The sequence below is a fragment of the Ips typographus genome, linkage group LG8, assembly GCF_016097725.1.
Source record: "Ips typographus isolate SLU linkage group LG8, UJ_Ityp_2.0, whole genome shotgun sequence".
Lineage (NCBI taxonomy): Eukaryota > Metazoa > Arthropoda > Insecta > Coleoptera > Curculionidae > Ips > Ips typographus.
The window spans coordinates 2,887,048-2,910,395 of record NC_138429.1 but is presented as its reverse complement, the minus strand read 5'-3'; the positions used below and the strand labels follow the sequence as shown (position 1 = coordinate 2,910,395).

Sequence of the window (23,348 nt, the reverse complement as noted above, 5' to 3'; positions counted from 1 at the left end):
CAGACTCTTCAAGGTTAAAAATCGACATTTTCCGTCATTAAAAGACTTAAAGAAAAGAAATTTGACAGTTATCTTTACAGATAACATCTGTCCAAAAAACTCGGCTTAAGTTAATCTAGATAGAAAAAGATGACTACCATCATCAAACCATGGGCATCCTGTAAAAATACTAATTTTCAAAATAATTTTCACGAGTGTTTTCTTGTAATTCAAATCTCCATATACTTTGGAAAACTAATTCCACAAAATTTCCTTTAAACATCCCTTTTTTACGTACTTTTCTCTAGCATTACATAATACCGTACAACACCTAAAAGTCAGTCCTATATAGCTGAAATATCTACAAAATGCCGGGCCAGAACTAGACCGGAAATCCACATCCTTTACACAGCGCAGATAACAATGGCCGCTTTAATTCACTGTTGTCGCTGATCTAAACAGTTTCCTTTGTTCGCGGTAAAGGCAAAAACGATTTATGATTACAGGACCAGCATCTTTTCCCTCACCTATAATACACTCAGGAGCCATTATAATTAATGTTGATCAGTTTACACTAGTTTAATAATTAATAACATTGCATCAGGCTTTCGGAACCATACACCGAAAAATACTTTGCATTCTCAAGAGGCTCATTCCATCGCAATGGCCATTAAAGTGATTTATTCAAGCCGGTTCGATTTTCCATAAAATAATCCTACGCTTTCTCAAATATATAAATTGAAGGTAAACCGGAGCCGATAAACTTGGTAAAGGTTTGTATCTTAGTTCTAAGGAGGATCATTAATATGTGCAGAGTCGTACTAAAGTTCAAATCCGAGCCAGTCGAATCGAATATCGTAAGGCTCCTTCCTGAATCTAATACCATAACTCGTGAAACTTTAGGTTATATCTATGCAGCAGTTTCCAAGTAGGCCAATCTAACCAATACGTTCCACCTACCTACCCTCCTTTCTTAATATCAAGGAATTAGGTAAGTTTTATGTTCGACCTTTGTTTTTGGCACATTATAAAGTCTGGCAAAGAAATAATAAAACCTTAACTAGCTTAGTTTCAGTTTTTTTCACAGAAGTTTTCGTAGTTTGGATTGTAGATGCCTGGTTTAGAACATTTATAGAAGCTCCTAGGAATTTTTGAAAGGCTAAGTGTTTAGAAAAATTATTCTAGAAGGCTCTAATAAGTTAAAAAAATCTTGGAATGTTTAGAGTCCTTTTGCAAGTTTCTGGGAATGTTTGGGAAGTCTCAAAGTGATTCTAGAGGCAGAAGCTGTCGAAGTGTTTAGGAGCCTCTGGGCTATTCAAAATTATTCTAGAAGTCTTTGACAATATTAAAAAAATCTTGAAACCCTTAGAATTGTTTTATAAGGTTCTGCAGATATTTGGAAAGTCTCAATAGTGATTTCAAAGGGGTCAAACAATTTCAGAAAATTTTGGGCGGTTTGCAAGCTTTCTACAATTTTTGCGAGGCTGTCAGAAGTGTTTATAAACCTATGGGCTATTCTATTCTAAAACTATTCTAGAGGCCTCTCATCATTTGAAAGAAATTCTTGCATTGTTTAGGTTCCTTTTACAATCTGCTGGAAATATTTGGGACTATTCAAAACTATTCTAGAGGGCTCTGATAATTAAAAAGAAATCTTGAAATGTTTAGAATCCTTTTACCAGCTTCTGAAAATATTTGGAATTCTACAGGCTTCTGGCAATTTTAGAAAATTTTGGGTGGTTTAGAACATTTATAGAAGCTCCTAGGAATTTTTGGAAGTGTTTAGGGGCCTCTGGGATATTCAAAATTTTTCTAGAAGACTCTAATAATTATAAAAAATCTTGGAATGTTTACAGTCCTTTTGCAAGCTTCTGGAAATGTTTGGGAAGTCTCAAAGTGATTCTAGAGGCTTCTGGAAATTTTTCAGAAGCTGTCTAGGTATTTAGGAGCTTTTGAGCTATTCAAAATTATTCTAGAGGTCTTTGACAATATTAAAAAAAATCTTGAAACCCTTAGAATTGTTTTATAAGGTTCTGCAGATATTTGAAAAGTCTCAATAGTGATTTCAAAGGGGTCAAACAATTTCAGAAAATTTTGGGCGGTTTGCAAGCTTCTGACTGATTTTTGCGAGGCTGTCAGAAGTGTTCTAGAGGCCTCTAACCATTTGAAAGAAATTCTTGCATTGTTTAGGTTCCTTTTACAATCTGCTGGAAATATTTGGAAACTTAACTTTGGGACTATTCAAAAAAGAAATCTTGAAATGTTTAGAATCCTTTTACCAGCTTCTGAAAATATTTGGAAAGCAACAGTAGTGTTTTCAAAGTGATTCTACAGGCCTCTGGCAATTTTAAAAAAATTTGGACGGTTTAGAACTCTTATAGAAACTGCAGCTAATTTTTGGAAGTCTGTCAGTAGTGCTTAGGAGCCTGTGGGCTCTTCAAAACTATTCTAAAGGCCTCTGATCATTAAAACAATTTCTTACGGTGTTTAGAATCCTTATACAAGCTTCTGGAAATATTTGGAAAATCTCTGTAGTATTTGTGGGCCTATGGCAATTTTATAACATTTCTACAAAGTGCAGGACGCTTACAGAAGCTTCTGGCAATTTTTGACAGACTTTCTGTAGTGTTTAGGACCCTCCGGGTTATTCGAAATTATTCTAGAAGCCTCTGGCAATTTAAAAAAAAATTATGGAATGTTTAGGCTCTTTTTAGAGGTTTCTAACAATGATTATATAGGCTTCTGACTAATTAAAAAATTCTTAAAATGTTTAGGATGTTTTTTTGGCAATATTTGGAAAGTCTCAGTAGTATTTAGTCTCCCCTCATAAAAAAAAAGTTTAGGATTTTTGGCAGGTAATTTTTTACGTTTTGGAACTGCATCTATTTCTGAACTGACAAGTCCATGTAGTATAGTTGATTTTCAAGACTACACACATGTAAATTCTCTAGAAATAATAAATTCTAATGACTGTCGAATTTAGCAAGAAATCATAAAACGAAAATACAGAGATGCATTCTAAGCTTCGAGGCAATTTTGCCTAATAAATATTTAAAACACGTCGGGACAATCAATAAAATCTAATCTGTTTATTGTGAGGATGTTCGAGACCGATCGGAAATTGCCGACTATTTATATTTTAAAGCCTTTATTTAAGATTTCGAGGCGGCTTAAACGATCCTTTTAATTCTTTATTGCTTCGCGCACACCTTAAATTTCCCCTGATAAATGAAAAACCTTTTTTATTTATTTAGGACGATATTTAGACTCCCGGCAAGCAAAACAACCTTTTCTGGAATCGAATCAGGGTAAAGTGAATTAGCGCTGAATGGGTTTTGACATAAAAAGTTAAAAAGAGGAAATTTCATCGAGGTTTCGAGGTAATTTGTACGTTAGAAATGGTGTTCGCTGTCACGTTGATACGTCCGAGACCGATAGTAATACATAGTGCCTAAAATCCTTAAAGGCATTTACTTAGACCCGATATTTAGGACCTAATTCAACTCCCTGATGAAAATATATCGCCTGTGAAATTTGATACTTGGAGAATAGTTTCTAGCAGGCCCATTTACCTCGAAAGGATTGATGTGTTTCTCCTAAAGTAACGAGGGATTCAAGCTTCAATCCGAGTGACTGATTGCCCTAGTCAAATTCATGTTTGTTTTACTGACGGATTTATAGAGAATACACCTGAATTGTGATTGTTATGTGCGCAAAAACCAGATAAAGGAAACCAATTTAATTTATCTGCATTGCATTTTTAACAAAATGTTTCAATATATGTTTGGTAATTAAATCCAACATTACTGGTAGTTTTGAAATTTTGGTCTAAAAATTGTTAAAGTGAAAACCACAAAATTAAAGAGAGTAGAAATTACTGCAGTTATAATAGTTAACCAGCTTTCTAATAATTTATTTGATAGTTAATACAATTATTTTAATGTTTGCAATTGACTTAAGATATTCAAGAAGGTTTCTAGTAGGCTTGCTCCATATACTCCAAATTGATTTGTCAGCTCTCGAGATTATATGCTTTAAAATACCAAAAAGTGTCAACAATACCGATTTTTCATTTTACAAACAAATATTTTCACTAAAAAAGATTTAAGTGTAAAAATTGGCACCTATCAAACTTTGCAGTATGAAGATAGGAACATTCAAGCCTAATTTTGCTCTAAAGCAAAACCGTCGAAAACCGTTGAAACATACTTGAAATCGTTAACAGAATCTAAAAACATAATAATATACAAGGTGTTCTATTTAAAATAGTGGAGTTGATACCAACTTCAGGTACCTCAAACGTGAAGATATTTTAGATGTGAAGGCTCTAAACCCTGAAATTTTTGAAAATGTTATTTTTTACACTTTTCGATGTATTGACCACGGTAGTTTCCAGTGGGACACCCTGTATAAAGGTTCAGTTAATTGTGAACCTATTAAAAAAAGTAAATCTTCTATATTTTGAAACGTATTTTATTTTACTTTTTTAACAGCTAATAAAACCCTTCCAAACTTCAAAAAGTGCTTTTAAACAGTTTATAATTTAATATATTAACATTAATATTAAGAACAAGAAACAAAACTTCATTTTGTTATTCAGTAGTTGGCAATATTATCTTTCTGCATCCGCTGAAATTAGCATCAGTTCAAATGCTGCCAACCGTATATTTCTTGCACAGTCTGTCATGAAATTAACACAATAATGCAATTTACATTCACTCTTTGATGGAGTAAAATCTGCCAGTGAAACAACTATTCGAATAAACATAATTATTAAGTGTGAGAGATTGATGTGCTGCTTCAGTTAACCGAACAATAGATCCGAGAAACTTTGGATTAATCGCGAATATTTCGTATCGATTAGACGAGAAAATTTAAAACTTACCTCTATGTCGGTTTGTCTGTTTGTCAAACATTAGCATGGCATCTTCTATCTGTAACAGAAAATAACAAAATTAGCCGGAAAATCTGATTGTTATACAAAGGAGAAGCAATTTCTCAGTTCTTAAATCAGCTGAATAATTTAGAGTCATTAACACTTCCTCTACTTAGGACCTTGTCAAATATTAAAAAGGTCTTAGCATTGGGGTTCGTTAATTTGGTTAAACCTGGCGTATATGAGATAAAGTCACCCTTGGAATTAGGTGGAAGATATAGGAGAAGCTCGTTAGGTTTTGTATAGTTTTACTAATCCGTATATTTAAAGCTGTATAGCAGCAACGCTGAATAGTTTTTCCTATTAGAAGTTCCTGAAAGGCTAGATAAGATGTCTCTAAGATACAGAGTAATAAAATTTAATTAACCACAGTACTGTTTGTTCTAAGAAAAAACTACATTTAAAGAAATGTTCTATTTTCTAGTTATCAGTGAAAAATAAAAACTAAAAACGTTTTAATTATCTTGCAAAACGATTGTTGCTTTGCATAAAAATTAAAACAAAACAATTCATATCAATTTGTTAGCAAGAGCATTACGGGGCGAAAAATAAAAACGAAACGGTATAATTTACTTTAGCCATAAAATATTCTGCCAATTTCCCGTTTCTGTCACTGGGCCCCAATATTAATCATGGAAAAACGAGGAAAATATGTTACCGCCAACATGTACTGAGCATTTTGCCCGAAATAAATGGAAGTAGTTTGGAACGTCCGAAAAAATGCAGCTTCATCATTCCCGAATTAACATAACATTCTCCTGTCGTATTATTGTATAATACGGAACGGGCTTTTGTTTGATTTTAAACCACGGTTAGTCACGACACTTGGAAAACTATTTAACATTCCAAATAAAGTTTACTCTTGGTGCGGAGAAATTGCAACTAGACCGAGCCCATAAATTATGAAGGATTTCATTTAGGATAAGTGGTCGTACTTTTTGCCCAGTGCAAAAATTGCGGCTGAATTAGTGATAAGTTTCATGTCGGGAGGTGCGGCTTAATTGGAGATTCTCCTAATCCGACCGACGCGTATCCAGTTGTTTAATGAAAATCCTGGGGGAGCTCTCTGCATTAGCATTCCGGTGCTCGCAGTTGCACTTCCTGCAGGATGCTGTTGTGCTTTCGTGCCTTTCAACCTATTGTTCACTATTTGACAGATAATTTCGCTTCAGGAAGGAAAATATTTGCATGCCCGTTTACTAAAATACTGTCAAATTTACTATACAGGGTGTATCTCAATTCCACTCTTGTAGATGATTGTCAGTGTCCTAAAGTCTCTAAAAATGCTTTAAAATAATCAGAAACTTATTGAATCTGAAAATGCCACAGACCTCTAATTACTACTAAAACCCTAAACATTTCCAAAAACCTCAACAAGTATCCTGAACTTTCCATGAGTTTTTCAAAATTGTCAGGATCCTAAAGTCTCTAAAAATCCTTTAAAATAATCAGAAACTTCTTGAACTACTTTTTAGATACCAGAAGCACTTAAAGGATACTGAAAAAATTCTAAAAGTTGTCAAAAGGCATCAACGACTACCCTACCCCTTCCAAGATTTTTTTAAAAATGTCAGAAGTTTTCAAATATTACTAAAAAATTTCTAAAAATTGCCTAAAGCCTCAACGAGGATCCTAAACCTTTCGAGATTTTTTAAAAAATATCAGAAACTGCTTGAAATATTTTGAAAATACGAGAATTCCTTAAATATTACTAAAACCATCTAAATATTCCTGAAAGGCTCAAGGAGTGTCCTAAACGTTCCAAAAAGTATTTAAAAGTATCAGAGTTGTAGTTGTATTATTTTGAAAATGCCGGAAACCTTTAAATATTACTAAAAACCTTCTAAAAATTTATAAAAGCCTCAACGAAGGTCCTAAACCATTAAATATGTTTTTAAAAAGGTCAAAGTGTTTTTAATTATTCCGGAAATTCCAGAAGCCTCTACATAACACTAAAAACCTTCTAAAAATTGCTAAAAGCCTCAACGAAGGTCCTAAACCATCCGAGGCTTTTTTAAAAAATATCAGAAGCTGCTTAAAATATTTTGAAAATACCAGAATTCCTTAAATATTACTAAAAACCATTTAAATATTCCTGAAAGCCTCAACGACTGTCCTAAACCTTTCAAGAAATATTGAAAAGTATCAGAGGCTTCTTGTATTATTTTAGAAATGCCAGAAACCTTTAAATATTACTAAAAACCTTCTAAAAATTTATAAAAGCCTCAACGAGGGTCCTAAACCATTAAATATGTTTTTAAAAAGGTCAAAGGTTTTTGAATCATTCCGGAAATGCCAGAAGCCTCTAAATAACCCTAAAAACCTTCTAAAAATTGCCAAAAGCCTCAACTAGTGTCTTAAATCATCCGAGCCTTTTTTAAAAATATCAGAAGCTGCTTGAAATATTTCGAAAATACAGAATTCCTTAAATATTACTAAAAACCATCTAAACATTCCTGAAAGCCTCAACGACTGTCCTAAACCTTCCAAGAAATATTCAAAAGTATCAGAGGCTTCTTGTATTATTTTAGAAATACCAGAAACCTTTAAATATTACTAAAAATGTATAAAAGCCTCAACGAGGGTGCTAAACCATTAAATAAGTTTTTAAAAAGGTCAAAGGTTTTTGAATTATTCCGGAAATTCCAGAAGCCTCTAAATAACACTAAAAACCATCTAAAAATTGCTAAAAGCCTCAACGAAGGTCCTAAACCATCCGATGCTTTTTTAAAAATATCAGAAGCTGTTTGAAATATTTTGAAAATACCAGAATTCCTTAAATATTACTAAAAACCATCTAAATATTCCTGAAAGCCTCAACGAGTGTCCTAAACCTTCCAAAAAATATTCAAAAGTAGCAGAGGCTTCTTGTATTATTTTAGAAATACCAGAAACCTTTAAATATTATTAAAAACCTTCTAAAAATTTATAAAAACCTCAACGAGGGTCCTAAACCATTAAATATGTTTTTAAAAAGGTCAAAGGTTTTTTAATTATTCCGGAAATTCCAGAAGCCTCTAAATAACACTAAAAACCTTCTAAAAATTGCCAAAAGCCTCAACTAGTGTCTTAAATCATCCGAGACTTTTTTAAAAATATCAGATGCTGCTTGAAATATTTCGAAAATACAGAATTCCTTAAATATTACTAAAAACCATCTAAACATTCCTGAAAGCCTCAACGACTGTCCTAAACCTTCCAAGAAATATTCAAAAGTATCAGAGGCTTCTTGTATTATTTTAGAAATACCAGAAACCTTTAAATATTACTAAAAATTTATAAAAGCCTCAACGAGGGTGCTAAACCATTAAATAAGTTTTTAAAAAGGTCAAAGGTTTTTGAATTATTCCGGAAATTCCAGAAGCCTCTAAATAACACTAAAAACCATCTAAATATTCCTGAAAGCCTCAACGAGTGTCCTAAACCTTCCAAAAAATATTCAAAAGTAGCAGAGGCTTCTTGTATTATTTTAGAAATACCAGAAACCTTTAAATATTATTAAAAACCTTCTAAAAATTTATAAAAGCCTCAACGAGGGTCCTAAACTATTAAATATGTTTTTAAAAAGGTCAAAGGTTTTTTAATTACTCCGGAAATTCCAGAAGCCTCTAAATAACACTAAAAACCTTCTAAAAATTGCTAAAAGCCTCAACGAAGGTCCTAAACCATCCGAGGCTTTTTTAAAAATATCAGAAGCTGCTTGAAATATTTTAAAAATACCAGATTTCCTTAAATATTACTAAAAACCATCTAAACATTCCTGAAAGCCTCAACGAGTGTCCTAAACCTTCCAAAAAGTATTTAAAATTATCAGAGGCTTCTTGTATTATTTTTTATCTTCCCACATTTTTTTAAAAATGTCAGAAAGTTATATAATCATTTTTGGAAATTCCAGATGTCTTAAAATATTATTGAAAACGTTCCAAAAATTGCCAAAAGCCTCAACGAGTGTCCTAAACCATCTAAGACTCAAAATTTTATTGAAAACTTTAAAAAAAAATCCGTAAGCTTCTTTAAACAGTTTAGAAATGCCAGAAGCTTTTAAATATTACTAAAAACCTTTTAAATATTTCCAAAAGCCTTACGGTATGTTTTATACCCTTTAAGGATTTTTTAAAAATGTCTTCAATCATATCGAAAATGCTTGGAATATCTAAATACTACAGTAAATCTCCCAAAGACTTGTCCATTCACTTCACTAGAAATTACAAGAAAAGCCTCTAAATACTATAGAAAACATCCCAAAAAAGTGTCCTAATATGCAAGAAACCAAAAAAGAAAGTGAAATAAAACGAAATTAGCTCACTGAAATTTTCCGAGAAACGTTCTTTCTTCGGTTGAATTATTCAGTTTCCCTTTGCCAATATTTAATTACCGCTCTTCACATTTTTTTGTACTAAAACCAACTTTACCGATGCTTGGTGCAATTACGTTAAGCACACGGTAATAAAACCAAACAAATTTTCCGGAGGCTTTTTTTCTTTTTCTTCGCGCTGCACTTATCCGAAGCCCGGCGTTAAAATGAGTCGAACGAAATTACTCTTTGGGGTTTCTTGGTTGTCGGAAATTTTCCTCCAGTCATTCGGGATCGAAAAAAGTCTTTTAAAAAAGTTGTTTACGTAATTAACTAGTAGGTTTTCTTCCCTTAAAAGAACGTACAGGCGTGTCTAAACTACCATAAATCATCTTGGAAGATTGCACAAGTCTTTGAGACTCGATTCAAACTTTTAATAGTTTATTTATTACATCCGAACATGGCAAATCTCAGAGGCATAGTTTGTTCGGTGTTTCTTCAAATAAAAATATCAGGCGAACGATTCCCTTGGCATCAAACGGACGTTACATGTTCATTTTCTGTTTGTTCCTAATACTAAATTGATCCTATGACGTTCTCGATCATACTTTGGCAAAATAGGCTAAAACGGAAGCATTCCAGACACGTACTGCATTAGACTGTGTTTTTTCTTTTTCTATAAAAAGGCTACGTGGGTCAGTCTGTCGATTAAGCCCCATTGCCTACTGCCAGAGTAATTTCAAACAGGAAACTTTCCTAGTTCCTACTTTTTAACACCCATTTCCAATAGTTCGATTTTACGAAAGTGTTTGCTTAGTTGAATCGCACATCCCTCGCTCACATAATGGTCCTAATCGAACGGAGATTACTCGACAAACTTCCAGTTGATAAATACGATGAAAAATTGGTGAATAAACTTTTGATTGACCCGTTAAAACCTGCGAACAATGCCTCATATTGGATTTAGGGTAATTGCAGTTAATACGTATGAAATAAAAGCTAGCTGAACCGGAACTCCCCCGAATTCGGCCAATAAAACGGCAGTCGTCACGGTGGTTTGCCTTTTTTAGCAAATCAAATTTTATTCGGGTTGGTCCTGGGGGAATCTTCTGAATACGTCACTAGCTCCTGATTATTCCTAAAAACCTTTTATCTGGGGAAATCATTTGCTGAAGATTTTAAAATGGCAAATAAAAGCGGATACCCAGTGGAGAGTTCTTGTTCAAATTATGAACTCAAAAGCAAGTCTGGTGGGACGGTTAAAATCTTCGTTAAATAGCTATAGAAAGAAAGTAATTAAAATATTTGTGAAATTTACGTAATTATAGTAACTCTACTTAATCTATATTTGTAAGTGAAACTCTCCAATTACCGTGGTGAAAATTGTCAGTTGCACTATACTAATTTAAGCTGCTTATTTCGTTAAAACTTTCATCACATTTACCCAATTAATTTTCCTGTAATTGGCCGATATTTATTTTAAACTTCTCTTTCCCAATACAAGATTATATTCAAATTGCAAAAACAATCTGAATGCATTCAAACTGGCCAGAGAAACAGATGACATTTGAATATCTGGCCAGGGATGGAGGTTTTACAATGAGAGTTTCAAAACTTTACTCAAATTCAATTAAAACAGCCGAGTCGAGGACTTTATGAAGGCTCATAATTAAAACATCTTCCAAATCGCAGGAAAACTGCTTGTCGTCATTCTTTAAGTCCTTAACTTGCCTAAATTTGCTTTGTTTATGTTTTACTAAGAAGAAAAAGTTTAATACATTGATTATTACTTAGTTTTTAGAATATTTCCTACTTAAATTGAATGTTTATTCAGCTCATTGATACTTTATTTACATTTTTTATTCATATAATTGTTTTCAGACTGCCTTTTATCATTTTCTGTCTCTCTAAAGTTTTCCAACCCAAGTTTGAATGAAGCAAATGTTCTCTTCGACTAAACGTACAGAGTGACACAAGTTTAAGAATAATGAGAGGTTCAGAGCTGTTAAATTGAGCAACTGTTAAATCAGGACAGCAAAAATGTTGGTTTCTACACCCTGTATGTCCAAAATCGTTCAAAATGCTTTTTTTCCACTACTAACATGATTATTGACCGATTAGTATCTTGAGAAATTAGTTGTATTCTACATTAATGGTCATTGTTACCCTAGGTCAAAAATAGAGTCTAATCTCTAGTTCTAATCTGGCACAAACACAATAAAAAAGTAAATATTATTGACCTAGGTAAATAATAGTGTCAATGTCTATTAAGACGTATGACACATGAAATATTCTTTACTTCACAGAGACAGATAAATTAGGTTGCCTTTTCATGTTGTTGCTTTGTTGTTATTCTAAATTTTTAAATTTGTAATAAAAGAACTATCAAAAATATGGTCAATAGTGGAAAAAACGCTATATTATCCACGCTATATTATTATTTAATGATCACAAAAAGGGTTTGAAAGACCGTTTTTTTTTTATAGAACCAGTTGTGCAGATTGATTTTTAAGAAAAGTTAGTTTTTACGGATATACAAGGAAAAATGCGGTGCAAATGGGTTGCATTTTGATTTTTTTTTTTAATTTTGGTTTTACAAAAGAAATTACCGGGTGTATTTAAAAATCGATAATTTCCAGTGTATCTCGGGAACAGCACAATTGATTTAATTGTTACTCAAAATTTGGCAAAATCACTGACGTACAGCAAAGATGAATAAAACATTTTTATTTGACGTTATACAAAAAAGCAGTTAAAATTTACGGTTTTAGGTTTTTTAAAACCTAAAATTTACTTAAAACTTAAAATTACAACATTATAACAGCGTTGTCAAATATAATAAAAAGTACCTGTATTTTGGTAACATAATCGAGAAATTTTATGTTTTTGAGACAAACTATACAGAGAGAGAAGTGAATTTCAGACTGTGAGTTTTTTTACTCGTTTTGTGGGGGGTAAAATCATGCAAATAAGGTGTAATGAGGGTTTTAAATTACACTTTACCCTGTATTACAGGAGTTTTAAAATTAAAGTAAAAGCAAAATCAGTTTTATGAGCGAGTTTTCAAAAACACCCCCTATTGTCTTTTGTAGTCCAAATATTCGTAAAATTATTCCAGCTACTGCAGTGGGTTAAAATGCAACAAAAGTATAGATAACCATAAAAAAGTAATTTTTATTGAAACTCAATTTTCAGTCCTACTTCTAAAGAAACGACCTTCCAAAACCTTTTTTGGATGTTAAAAATTAAAAAAATGTTTTGATTATTTTCATTAACAATTTATTTAGAGTAGTGCAGTAAATTCCAATTAAGCAACATTTAATTTTAATGGATTCTGAGCTGATTAAATCAGGCAAATCAAACTTATTGATTCGATCGAGCATGGGTAATTAATGTTTCTCTATTTGTAATAAACGTAATTTAGAAATTTTCACACTTATCATTAATTTACAAACTAAATGTTGTTATTGATCACTTTGTCGAACAAAAAGTGTCCGCTTTTGTTGCTAATTGATCAGAAAATCAAACAAAAGAAACATCCCCTAATTAAATAGATTTTTGGGAGGGATATAAAAACCTCAAACTTGTTATTGCGTATATTTTTTTGTGTGTTGGCAGTCGGGCAAAAAATATTTTACGTCGATTAGACTTGATTGATTGCTCTAAAACCATTAGCGGCGTTGAAAAGGTTTTTAAAATCGACTGCTATGGTCCTGCTAATAACCCCCGTTATAATTCATTTTATTCGCTAATGATTTTGATTTTTTTATTTTCAAAAATAGTTTTCCTTTGAACCATCCATTTTATCAATCCAAGGTTATTTGGTATATTCAAAAAGTTAGAAACTTTTGAGATAACTGAACAACTTGTCTAAAACTCCGTTTTACCTATTAACAAAATAATTCAGTGTGTAATTCAGCTGAATATATGCCGTTGTGTTCTACCAACGTATCTCGCAATAATTTCACAAAATCAGGGTGTTTGTACTGGCGAAAAGGAGCAAAACGGAATTGGACTTTCGGCGATATTTTGTATTTAAGTGTCAGGAAAATATTACGACGTCATATATTTTAACACACAGCTGCATCATTGAACGTGAATTCAAAACGACGTGCGAAACCATAAACCAAAGAATCTTGGAATGATTTACGGAATAGGCCAATAAAACAATGTCGTAATAGTCCATTTAGGGAAACGAGTGATCGCTTTTGTGGGATCATTTAAGCCAAAAGTGAACTTTTATGCGTCACTTAAAACTATCAGTTTTGCATAGCATCGTTTGTTTTCTCACCCAATTGAATACAGAATAAAAACCCTTAGAAATTTCACCCTAACTTATTTTATATTATTTTTGAAGTTTGTCAATGTTTTTAAACAACAATAGTGTTAGAATTTAGTTAGAACTAATTTTAAATAAGACAAGTTAAAATTATGTTTAGTTTGTAAAAGGTAAAGGATGATACAAGTTAGTGTTGTTTGAAGTTGTGTAATTTTTGGGCTGTCTAATTTTTCTTTTTATCATAAAATAAAACGTTTCAAGTTATTACTCTGCTGCTGATTACAGAGTTCATTAAGCTGCGGAAGTAATTTGGAAGATAATGTTAAAATTAAAAAAATAAAATGATGGAAGAAGGCGTTACTCAGATTGAGAGATTAACAAATAGTGAAACATATCAAATTTGGAAATTCCAAGTTACAATCCTGTTTAAGGTACATGGATTATGGGAAATTGTGTGAGGAATAAAGAAAATGGAAGATCTGGCAGATGAAAAGGAAAAAGCAGATTTTCGAAAAATAAGATAATAATAATAAGTATAAATAAGGAGTAACTATAATGCACATATTTAACTGTAAGAGATCTAAAGAAATGTACGATAAGCTTAAAAACATATATAAGAAACAAACAAAAAAACGAAAAATGTTGTTTGATGCAACAATGTTTTAATTTTTCGTACAGCAAAATTGAAAACTTGGCATTTAGGCTAAGAGTACTTGGATAAGATATCCCAGACCGTATGTTGGTATCTAAAATACTTGCAACATTACCCGATCAGTAGAAATTTTGCTACATCTTGGGAATCCACTTCACAAGGTGATAAAACCTTCAAGAATCTCTCAAACAGAGTGATTGGAGAACAAGATAATCCGGGAGAAAAGTGGTGTTAAAGTTTGACTGTCAGAAACACAGTTTGAAAGGACACAATCGCCTGTAAAACCCACTTGGGCTGAAAAAATGACTGTTTTAAGTACATTTTTGGAATCCCTGTTAAATTTCCTATCCCACAGACTGGAAAAACACTACAAAATTTAGTACAGTCAGGAAAAAAAGCTGTGTCAAAGTTTGAACTGCTAGAAACATAGTTTGATTGGACAGCCCGAGACAAAATCGCCTGTAAAATCCTTTTGGAGTGAGAAAATGACTGTTTTAAGCACATTTTTGGAATCCTCATTAAATTTCCTATTTAATTGGCATAAAAAACCAATACAAAATCAAGTAAAGTCAGGGACAAAAGTGGTGTCAAAATTTGAACTGTCAGAAACACAGTTTGAAAAGACAGTAAGGGACAAAATCGGCTGTAAAATCCTCTTGGAGTGAAAAAATGACTGTTTTAAGCACATTTTTGGAATCCTCATTGAATTTCCTATTTAATGGCATAAAAAACAATACAAAATCAACAAAAGTCCGAGAGAAAAGCGGTGTCAAAATTTGAACTGCCAGAAACACAGTTTGAAAGAACAGTCAGGGACAAAATCGCCTGTAAAACCCACTTGGGCTAAAAAAATTATTGTTTTAAGTACATTTTTGGAATCCCTCTTAAATTTCCTATCCCACAGACTGGAAAAACGCTACAAAATTTAGTACAGTCAGGAAAAAAAGCTGTGTCAAAGTTTGAACTGCTAGAAACATAGTTTGATTGGACAGCCCGAGACAAAATCGCCTGTAAAATCCTTTTGGAGTGAGAAAATGACTGTTTTAAGCACATTTTTGGAATCCTCATTAAATTTCCTATTTAATTGGCATAAAAAACCAATACAAAATCAAGTAAAGTCAGAGAAAAAGTGGTGTGAAAATTTAAATTGTCAGAAACACAGGTTGATCCGACAGCCCGCGACAAAATCGTCTTTAAAATCCTCTTGGAGTGAGAAAATGACTGTTTTAAGCACATTTTTGGAATCCTCATTAAATTTCCTATTTAATTGGCATAAAAAACCAATACAAAATCAAGTAAAGTCAGGGACAAAAGTGGTGTCAACATTTGAACTGTCAGAAACACAGTTTGAAAAGAGTAAGGGACAAAATCGCTTGTCATACCAACTTGGAATAAGAAAAATGACTGTTTTAAGCACATTTTCGGAATTCTTGTTAAATTTCCTATCCCATAGACTCGAAAAACACTACAAAAATTGATACAGTCAGAAAAAAAATCTGTGTCAAAGTTTGAGCTGCCAGAAACACAGTTAGTTATCGGACAGCCCGCGACAAAATCGTCTTTAAAATCCTCTTGGAGTGAGAAAATGACTGTTTTAAGCACATTTTTGGAATCCTCATTAAATTTCCTATTTAATTGGCATAAAAAAACAATACAAAATCAAGTAAAGTCAGGGACAAAAGTGGTGTCAAAATTTGAACTGTCAGAAACACATTTTGAAAAGACAGTAAGGGACAAAATCGCTTGTCATACCAACTTCGAGTAAGAAAATGACTGTTTTAAGCACATTTTCGGAATCCTTGTTAAATTTCCTATCCCATAGACTCGAAAAACACTACAAAAATTGGTACAGTCAGAAAAAAAATCTGTGTCAAAGTTTGAGCTGCCAGAAACACAGTTAGTTATCGGACAGCCCGCGACAAAATCGTCTTTAAAATCCTCTTGGAGTGAGAAAATGACTGTTTTAAGCACATTTTTGGAATCCTCATTAAATTTCCTATTTAATTGGCATAAAAAACCAATACAAAATCAAGTAAAGTCAGGGACAAAAGTGGTGTCAACATTTGAACTGTCAGAAACACAGTTTGAAAGGACAGTCAGGGACAAAATCGCCTGTAAAACCCACTTGGGCTGAAAAAATGACTGCTTTAAGTACATTTTTGGAATCCCTGTTAAATTTCCTATCCCATAGACTGGAAAAACACTACAAAATATTTAGTACAGACAGGAAAAAAAGCTGTGTCAAAATTTGAACTGCCAGAAACACAGTTTGATTGGACAGCCCGAGACAAAATCGCCTGTAAAATCCCCTTGGAGTGAGAAAATGACTGTTTGAAGCACATTTTTGGAATCCTCATTAAATTTCCTATTTAATTGGCATAAAAAAACAATACAAAATCAAGTAAAGTCAGAGAAAAAGTGGTGTTAAAGTTTGAACTACCAGAAACACAGTTTGATCCGACAGCCCGCGACAAAATCGTCTTTAAAATCCTCTTGGAGTGAGAAAATGACTGTTTTAAGCACATTTTTGGAATCCTCATTAAATTTCCTATCTAATGACATAAAAAACCAAATAATAAAAAAAGAATTGAAAGTAGTTAAACTACAAACAGCAAAATAAATTACTAAATGTTACTACTTTTGTTTAAGCTAGAAATTTATTCAGGTAAGATAGCTTTGTGCAATACATTATATCGCATCGCTTCAGCGACTGATGACATACTAGTGTCACATCGAATGATACGTATTAGGAAATGGGGAACATGTCAAATCATTCAATGATTCAATGATCGGGATAGAACTGAAACATGACACATAAATTGGCGCCCTCTAAATAATCCGGTTTCGAAATAAATTTAAATGGCATTCCAGGTCGACCTAAATTAATGCGCTTTATTGAGAAGCGAATGCGGATAATATTTTAAAGCCAGATCCGAATTAGGCCGTAATAACGTTACACGAACTGGGACGCGTTTAACTGTCCGCTATAGTTTTCTGCGTGGTCTTTCGCGTGCAATCCGCACACCGCAGGCTAATAATTCCATTACTGGCTCATAGTCAATTTGTGACAATTAGCAATTTATTATCAGAAATACAGACTAAAACCGGCCAATGCCACGCAATCACTTTTTTTCTCGTACATAAATCAAAAGCAAGCTCGGTTTCTGCGTATCCAGAACTGGCCACCTGTGAAATTGGGGCGCTGCAGAATTTGACATTCCGCTATACCGTTTGGTTTGAATTATTTATGCACGAACGGACGCGTTACACTATAGTTAATTAAGTGGCAGACGAAAAAAATCCGTCGCGCCACTGGAGATTTGTCCGATAATCTATTATTTTGGAATTGCTTTATTAAATAATCAGTTTGGATTGTCACTAAAACAAATGCAATTATGGGTTAATGCTGGAGGTTTAATTAATTTATGCTTTATTGATAAATCGAGTTTAGTTCTCTATCGATTGTACCTTGTAACTTGGGAATACCCAGACGAGAAAATTGTTTTATTGAAAAACCAACACGAACTATCAGGTTATTTATGTTTCAGAGTCAACTTGGAAAACTTTAAGTAATTTTTATTTAACAAAAAAAAAAGCCAGTGATTATACAGAAAAACTGATACAGATTCAAAAAAACTTAAATTACATTGTATATAAGTTGTTAGAAAACTCTTAACCCACATCGCTCTGTTAACATGATTTTTTAAGTGAAACTAACACGGTTCATTTATTTGGTAAAATTTTCCCCAAATAATCGTAAACACGCTTTTGTTTATGCCAAAGACATTAGTCTACGTACAAAGCGAAAACACGCCCATTTAGTTTCCTGCGGTTGCAACCAGCACTCTCTTAACCTGAACCTAAAATACGGTTAAAATAATTGCTTGTACTTCAACTTGAAATAACATTAGAAGGCGCTGAGAGACCATCAACTGGATGTGCTATCGCTTTGTCCCTCTACCGGGTGAGATTACAGGGAAATAGAATTACAAGGTGTGTAATTATTACGACCAGAGGCGTGCGTTTTGTTAGAGTTTTAGCCATTTTAACTGTGATGAGTTATAAGTTTGCAAAACTGCTCAAAATAGTTCAAGGGACAATGTACGCCTCTGTAGAAACTTGAAGTGGTGAATTACACAAGTTATAATTATTGTCATTATTTATTTGAGACGGAAGTTGTTCTGCTCCGGGGTTGTTTTGGATCTACATGGCTTTAAATAGGGTTGGAAGAGCCATTAAATATTGATGTTGTGGATAAACTAAGATGGTGGATGATAATTTGTGGCCCCGAACTTAGAAATGGGATAGCTGTTATGGCTGTAAGGAGGGGTCTGCTAAGTCGTTTATTATACATTACAATCTCTTGAGTCTGTAATATTTAACGCCACTCTTAATTACATCACTCCAAGGAAAAATTACATTAGTAAACTTTAAATGTAGCAAACCATGGTCGTAAATCCCCCTCGTTTCTCCAACGATTTTAATAAAGGAACGAATTATACATGACGCAATAAACCTCGCCTTCATTTCGCTTCAGTTATTTAAATTCCGAATGCGCTTAACTGACATCCTCGTCACATTTAAATGTGCTTAACATTTCTCTATCCTGGGTAAGAAGTGCCTCCAGCGTGAAACTTAACCGAGGAAAGAATAGTTATGGTAATAGTCTTCAACTTCATTATTCCTTTAACTGGGCGCAAAACATAACTACCTTCTCAAACAACAGAAAAAAACTGATTTGATAAAATGGGAAAAAAAACTGGCACAATCCCAGGTGTGCAAGTCCCTTTTAGCACATCCTCTTAAGAATAATTAAAATTCGCAATGCAAAACTGCAATTGTTACGGAACTTCCCATTTGCATGTGCAGTGAAACAGTAGAAGTATCTTGTTAAAAAGCTTGTAACGTAAATTATGAAAACGTAACGATGCAGGTGGATTACGGGTCTGATTTACATAAAAGAGAGTCAAGTTTTGGGTTTCACTCGGAATGTTAATATCTTTCGCAAATTATTTTATTGAAGTGTTTCTTTCACCAACGAATGTTTTAAAGTGGGTGTAATATTTAGGATAAATTATTCTTTATTCTATTAGTATCGTTAGAATAGTTACAGGAAATCCATTATACATTTGTGTGCAGGACTCTGTCAGTCAATGAATTTCTTTTTCAATATTGTGATTAACATAGAACCAATTGTATGTTTTGTCTCTGCTTGGAATCTTTATTCTTAGAAAAGCAGTTAATGATTTGTTGCCAAGATTGCTAGTTAAAGAAGAATGAATGAAAAACACTGAACATCCAGTTTTTCTAGCTAAATTTTAAGAACTTTATTAAAATGTTTTTAATGTAATAAACACTTAAAACAAAATTGTCCGTTGTTGCAAAAACTTGTAATAACTGTCATAAAGCAGGACATTTTAATCAGGAATGTAATAAAATCTGTTGAAGAAGAGAGCATTCAAGCATTCGTTAGTGTGTTGAACAGATTGATATTGCATCTTTGATTAGCAAGGATAATAATTATTTAAGGGACAATTTTAGGTAAAAAAATGTTTATAACTTTAGCAGTTTAAGTAGATAAGTCTTTTGGACTGAATCAGCAGTTCTTACAACGAACAGAGCAGGCTGCAGTTCTCAAAAGATGATAACCATATGAAGCATAGTAAAAAACTTTTTTTACGTCAAAACGGAATTCTAAAGGTCACGTGATCGTTTTTAAGTATAAACTAATATTTTTTAAAATCACGTGTCAATTTTTCAGGTAAAAAGAGTCACGTGACATTTTTAATCATCAAAATCAAGGTAAATTTTTAAAAATTTTATTTATGTCACGTGACAGATTTAACGCTTAGACTAATATTTTTATAGTCACGTGACTTTCTTTATGGTTCATGGGTCCATTCCATGATCACGTGACTGATTTGCCGAATGCCGAAAGTTACGTGACGGTAAATAGCAAAATAGTATTTAGAGGGTCACTTGACTGTTTTAAAACATTATATTTAACAGTGAAAATAGTCACGTGACAATTTTCAATCATGAAATTTTTTTTAAATGGTTAGTCACTCTTTTTTTAACGTCAAAACGAAATCCTAAAGGTCATGTGACTGTTTTAAATGGCGAAATCGTATTTGAGAGGTCACGTGATCGTTTTTAAGAATAAACTGATATTTTTAAAGCTACGTATCTCTTTTTACAGTGAAAATGGTCACGTGGCAATTTTCAATCATCAAATTGAAGGCCGATTCTTAAAAATTTAATTTATAATGTCACGTGACAGTTTTAATGCTTAGACTAATATTTTTATAGTCACGTGACTTTTTTTAAAGTTCATGGGTCCATTTAATTATCACGTGACGGATTTCAATCATCAAATCTATTTTTAACGGTCACGACACTCTTTTTTAACGTCAACACGAAATCCTAAAGGTCATGTGACTGTTTTAAATGGCGAAATCGTATTTGAGAGGTCACGTGATCGTTTTTAAGAATAAACTGATATTTTTAAAGCTCCGTATCTCTTTTTACAGTGAAAATGGTCACGTGGCAATTTTCAATCATCAAATTGAAGGCCGATTCTTAAAAATTTAATTTATTATGTCACGTGACAGTTCTAACGTTTTGACTAATATTTTTATAGTCACGTGACTTTCTTTAAAGCTCATGGGTCCATTTAATTATCACGTGATGGATTTCAATCATCAAATCTATTTTTAACGGTCACGACACTCTTTTTTAACGTCAAAACAGAATCCTGAAGGTTACGTGACAGTAAATAGCCAAATATGATTTAAAGGGTCACCTGACTATTTTAAGTCATTATATTTAATTTTAAAGATCACGTGAGTCTTTTTTTAACGTCAAAACTAAGTTTACGGACCGTTTTTCAGATTAAATTGATATTTTTAGGTTTTAGTTTAAGTTGCGCAACACTTTTTACAGTGAAATTATCAAGTCAAAACGAAATTCTAAAGTCATGTGACTGTTGGCGAATCGTATTTGAGAGGTCACGTGATCGTTTTTAAGAAAGAAGGAATTATATGACAGGAAGGACATAAATGCAACTAAAAAAGAAGGAATATAAAAAAAATGGAAGAGAATCCTCTCTGTAAGTCAATTTTATCAAGGAAGTAATTAATATAAAAAAATAGTTCTTGGACTAAGATATGGTAATTTCTGAAAAGCAGAGTAATGTGAAGCTTTTGGATAATTGTATTAAATTCTAAAATTTTTCTATTATAAACGAAGACAAATTATATCTCTTCAAACCCTCAATCACACACATACAAATTGGGTGATCAGGCAAATTGAATTATATCAATACAATAGTGGTTTGAGTCAGCTTTTTCTTGTTTTTTTTTAAATATTTTGCATTTCAGCCCTGTACCTGAAAAAAAGCTTTTGCTCTCATCATACTTTCTATATAATACAGCCAAATGAGCACTAATCCTACAAAATGCAACAAGATCTATATTTTTTTTATCATACTGAACCACTTGTTTGCCATCAAAATTCTTGCTGGCAGTGTTTCAGAAGATCCATATCACGCTCAAAGTTATGTGGTAAATTAGGGGAAAAGAAACAAGAGATTTGGTTGCCAAATGCTCTACAAATGTTTTTGTTTGAGATTTAATTTTATTATCAAATTTAAATTGCGTTAACTAAAATTTAATAAATCTTATTGAATTTCGTTGTTTATAGTGTTCCTTATTGAAAAATATCAAATCATAAATAAGCGTTCTCCTGGAAAAGCTCTCATACGTTATAACCTAATATGGATGAGAATCCATAAATTTATCCGGGCTTTTATACATGCCAGTGAAAATAAAGTAAACCTTTTTGCGCTGTTGCAAAAACCGCCCCTCTGGAAAAATTCAATAAAAACTTATCGTATATGTAGGCCCCGCTAATATAGGAATTTTTATTTCTGCTTGGGGCCTTTTGACCTTTCTGGTCAATTTTACTATAAGATTTATGGGCTCAGGAATTTTGATTCCCACCGGCCTAATTTATGCGCTTTTACTTTCGAAAGGAGGCAAAAAAATTTCCTGCGTTTCTATTTTTACCTTATTTTTCTCTTTCGTAATGACTGGAAATTTATTTGAGGAGAGAAAATGCTATTACGACCCAAAGCTGAAACAACGCTCAATTGAAGTGAGTATTGTTTCAGATACCCAACATTTTGTCATGGAAGTCGGCAACTGTTCATGACATCTAATTAGGCTTGTTCCTAAATGAAAGGAAAAATCTCCGCGATACTGAAACGACGTTTACTTGTTAATTGCAAAGATTTTTTATCATTCCTGTTAATTATCTTTGTCCCCAGCAAAAATAGCACACAACTTTTCTATAAATTAGGCTTAGGATGACTTTATCTTCCACTGAAACCGCCAAGGCTTTATCGCATTGTGACAAATAATAGACACTGTTATCCCTATCTAATCCCTTTTAATTTTCATCTATGGCCTTATCTGGTCAGTTCTTTACAAGGGGTAGTTTCGCAAGGAAGAGAATGACCCGTTGTAAATGAATTGGTTGTACAAACAAGGGATTTCGGACCTAAATCAACATTTATTTGATACGTTTAAGTGAGTAGTGCTATTAATACAGGAAATCCTTTAAATTAAAGTATTACGACTCATCAATTTTTGAGTTATAACTTTTTTCGCAATTTACGCAAGGCAAAGCCTGGTAGTTTTCATGGTTAAAAAAAACATTTCTACTGAAAGGGAGGCTAGAAACTTTAAAAACCAAGAGGCAATCAACACTTTTCCGTCCCCATTGCAAAAAGTAATTCGAACCCGAATTCGAAAAGTATAATACGATCATTAACCTTTCGGGTAAAAAATCCATTTTTTCTGGTGTTGAATACCAAGACGTTATGTAAATTTCTCCGAGATCAAACCCACCCAGTGACATTAAAACCTGATGAAATTTACATAAATGCGGGAAGCTAAGGAAATTTGTTGTTTATAGTTATTTCAAACAAACCGGAAGGAGTTTGGGCTTTCAAACCAAGGCGTACTAAAGGGAAATTGAGTGAAAGGGGAATGTTGTTTTGGATGAATAGAAATGTACTTTTGGTAAACAGTTTAAGAAAGGGGAAAAAACAGAAACATGCTTATGACACCAATAATATTGGGCTGACAAAAACTGAACACATCCAGGCAGATAATCGAATAAGTTCGCATATCTGTGCGTGAGCTGG

The 23,348-nt window shown here is 32.8% G+C and overlaps 1 protein-coding gene and 1 long non-coding RNA gene across 11 annotated transcripts in view; one reads left to right on the top strand and one right to left on the bottom strand.

Annotated features, from left to right (window-relative positions):
* The window catches only part of Rbp6 (RNA-binding protein 6), a 285,917-nt gene that overhangs the window by 70,507 nt on the left and 192,062 nt on the right, over positions 1 to 23,348 (bottom strand). For all 10 annotated transcript variants that reach the window (XM_081985294.1, XM_081985296.1, XM_081985295.1 and 7 more), the window contains one exon: positions 4,865 to 4,913. In XM_081985294.1, the coding sequence (XP_081841420.1) occupies positions 4,865 to 4,913 (49 nt within the window). The remainder of the gene's footprint in view (positions 1 to 4,864; positions 4,914 to 23,348) is intronic.
* The window catches only part of LOC145732804 (uncharacterized), a 130,482-nt gene that overhangs the window by 17,049 nt on the left and 90,085 nt on the right, over positions 1 to 23,348 (top strand). The window lies entirely within an intron of this gene.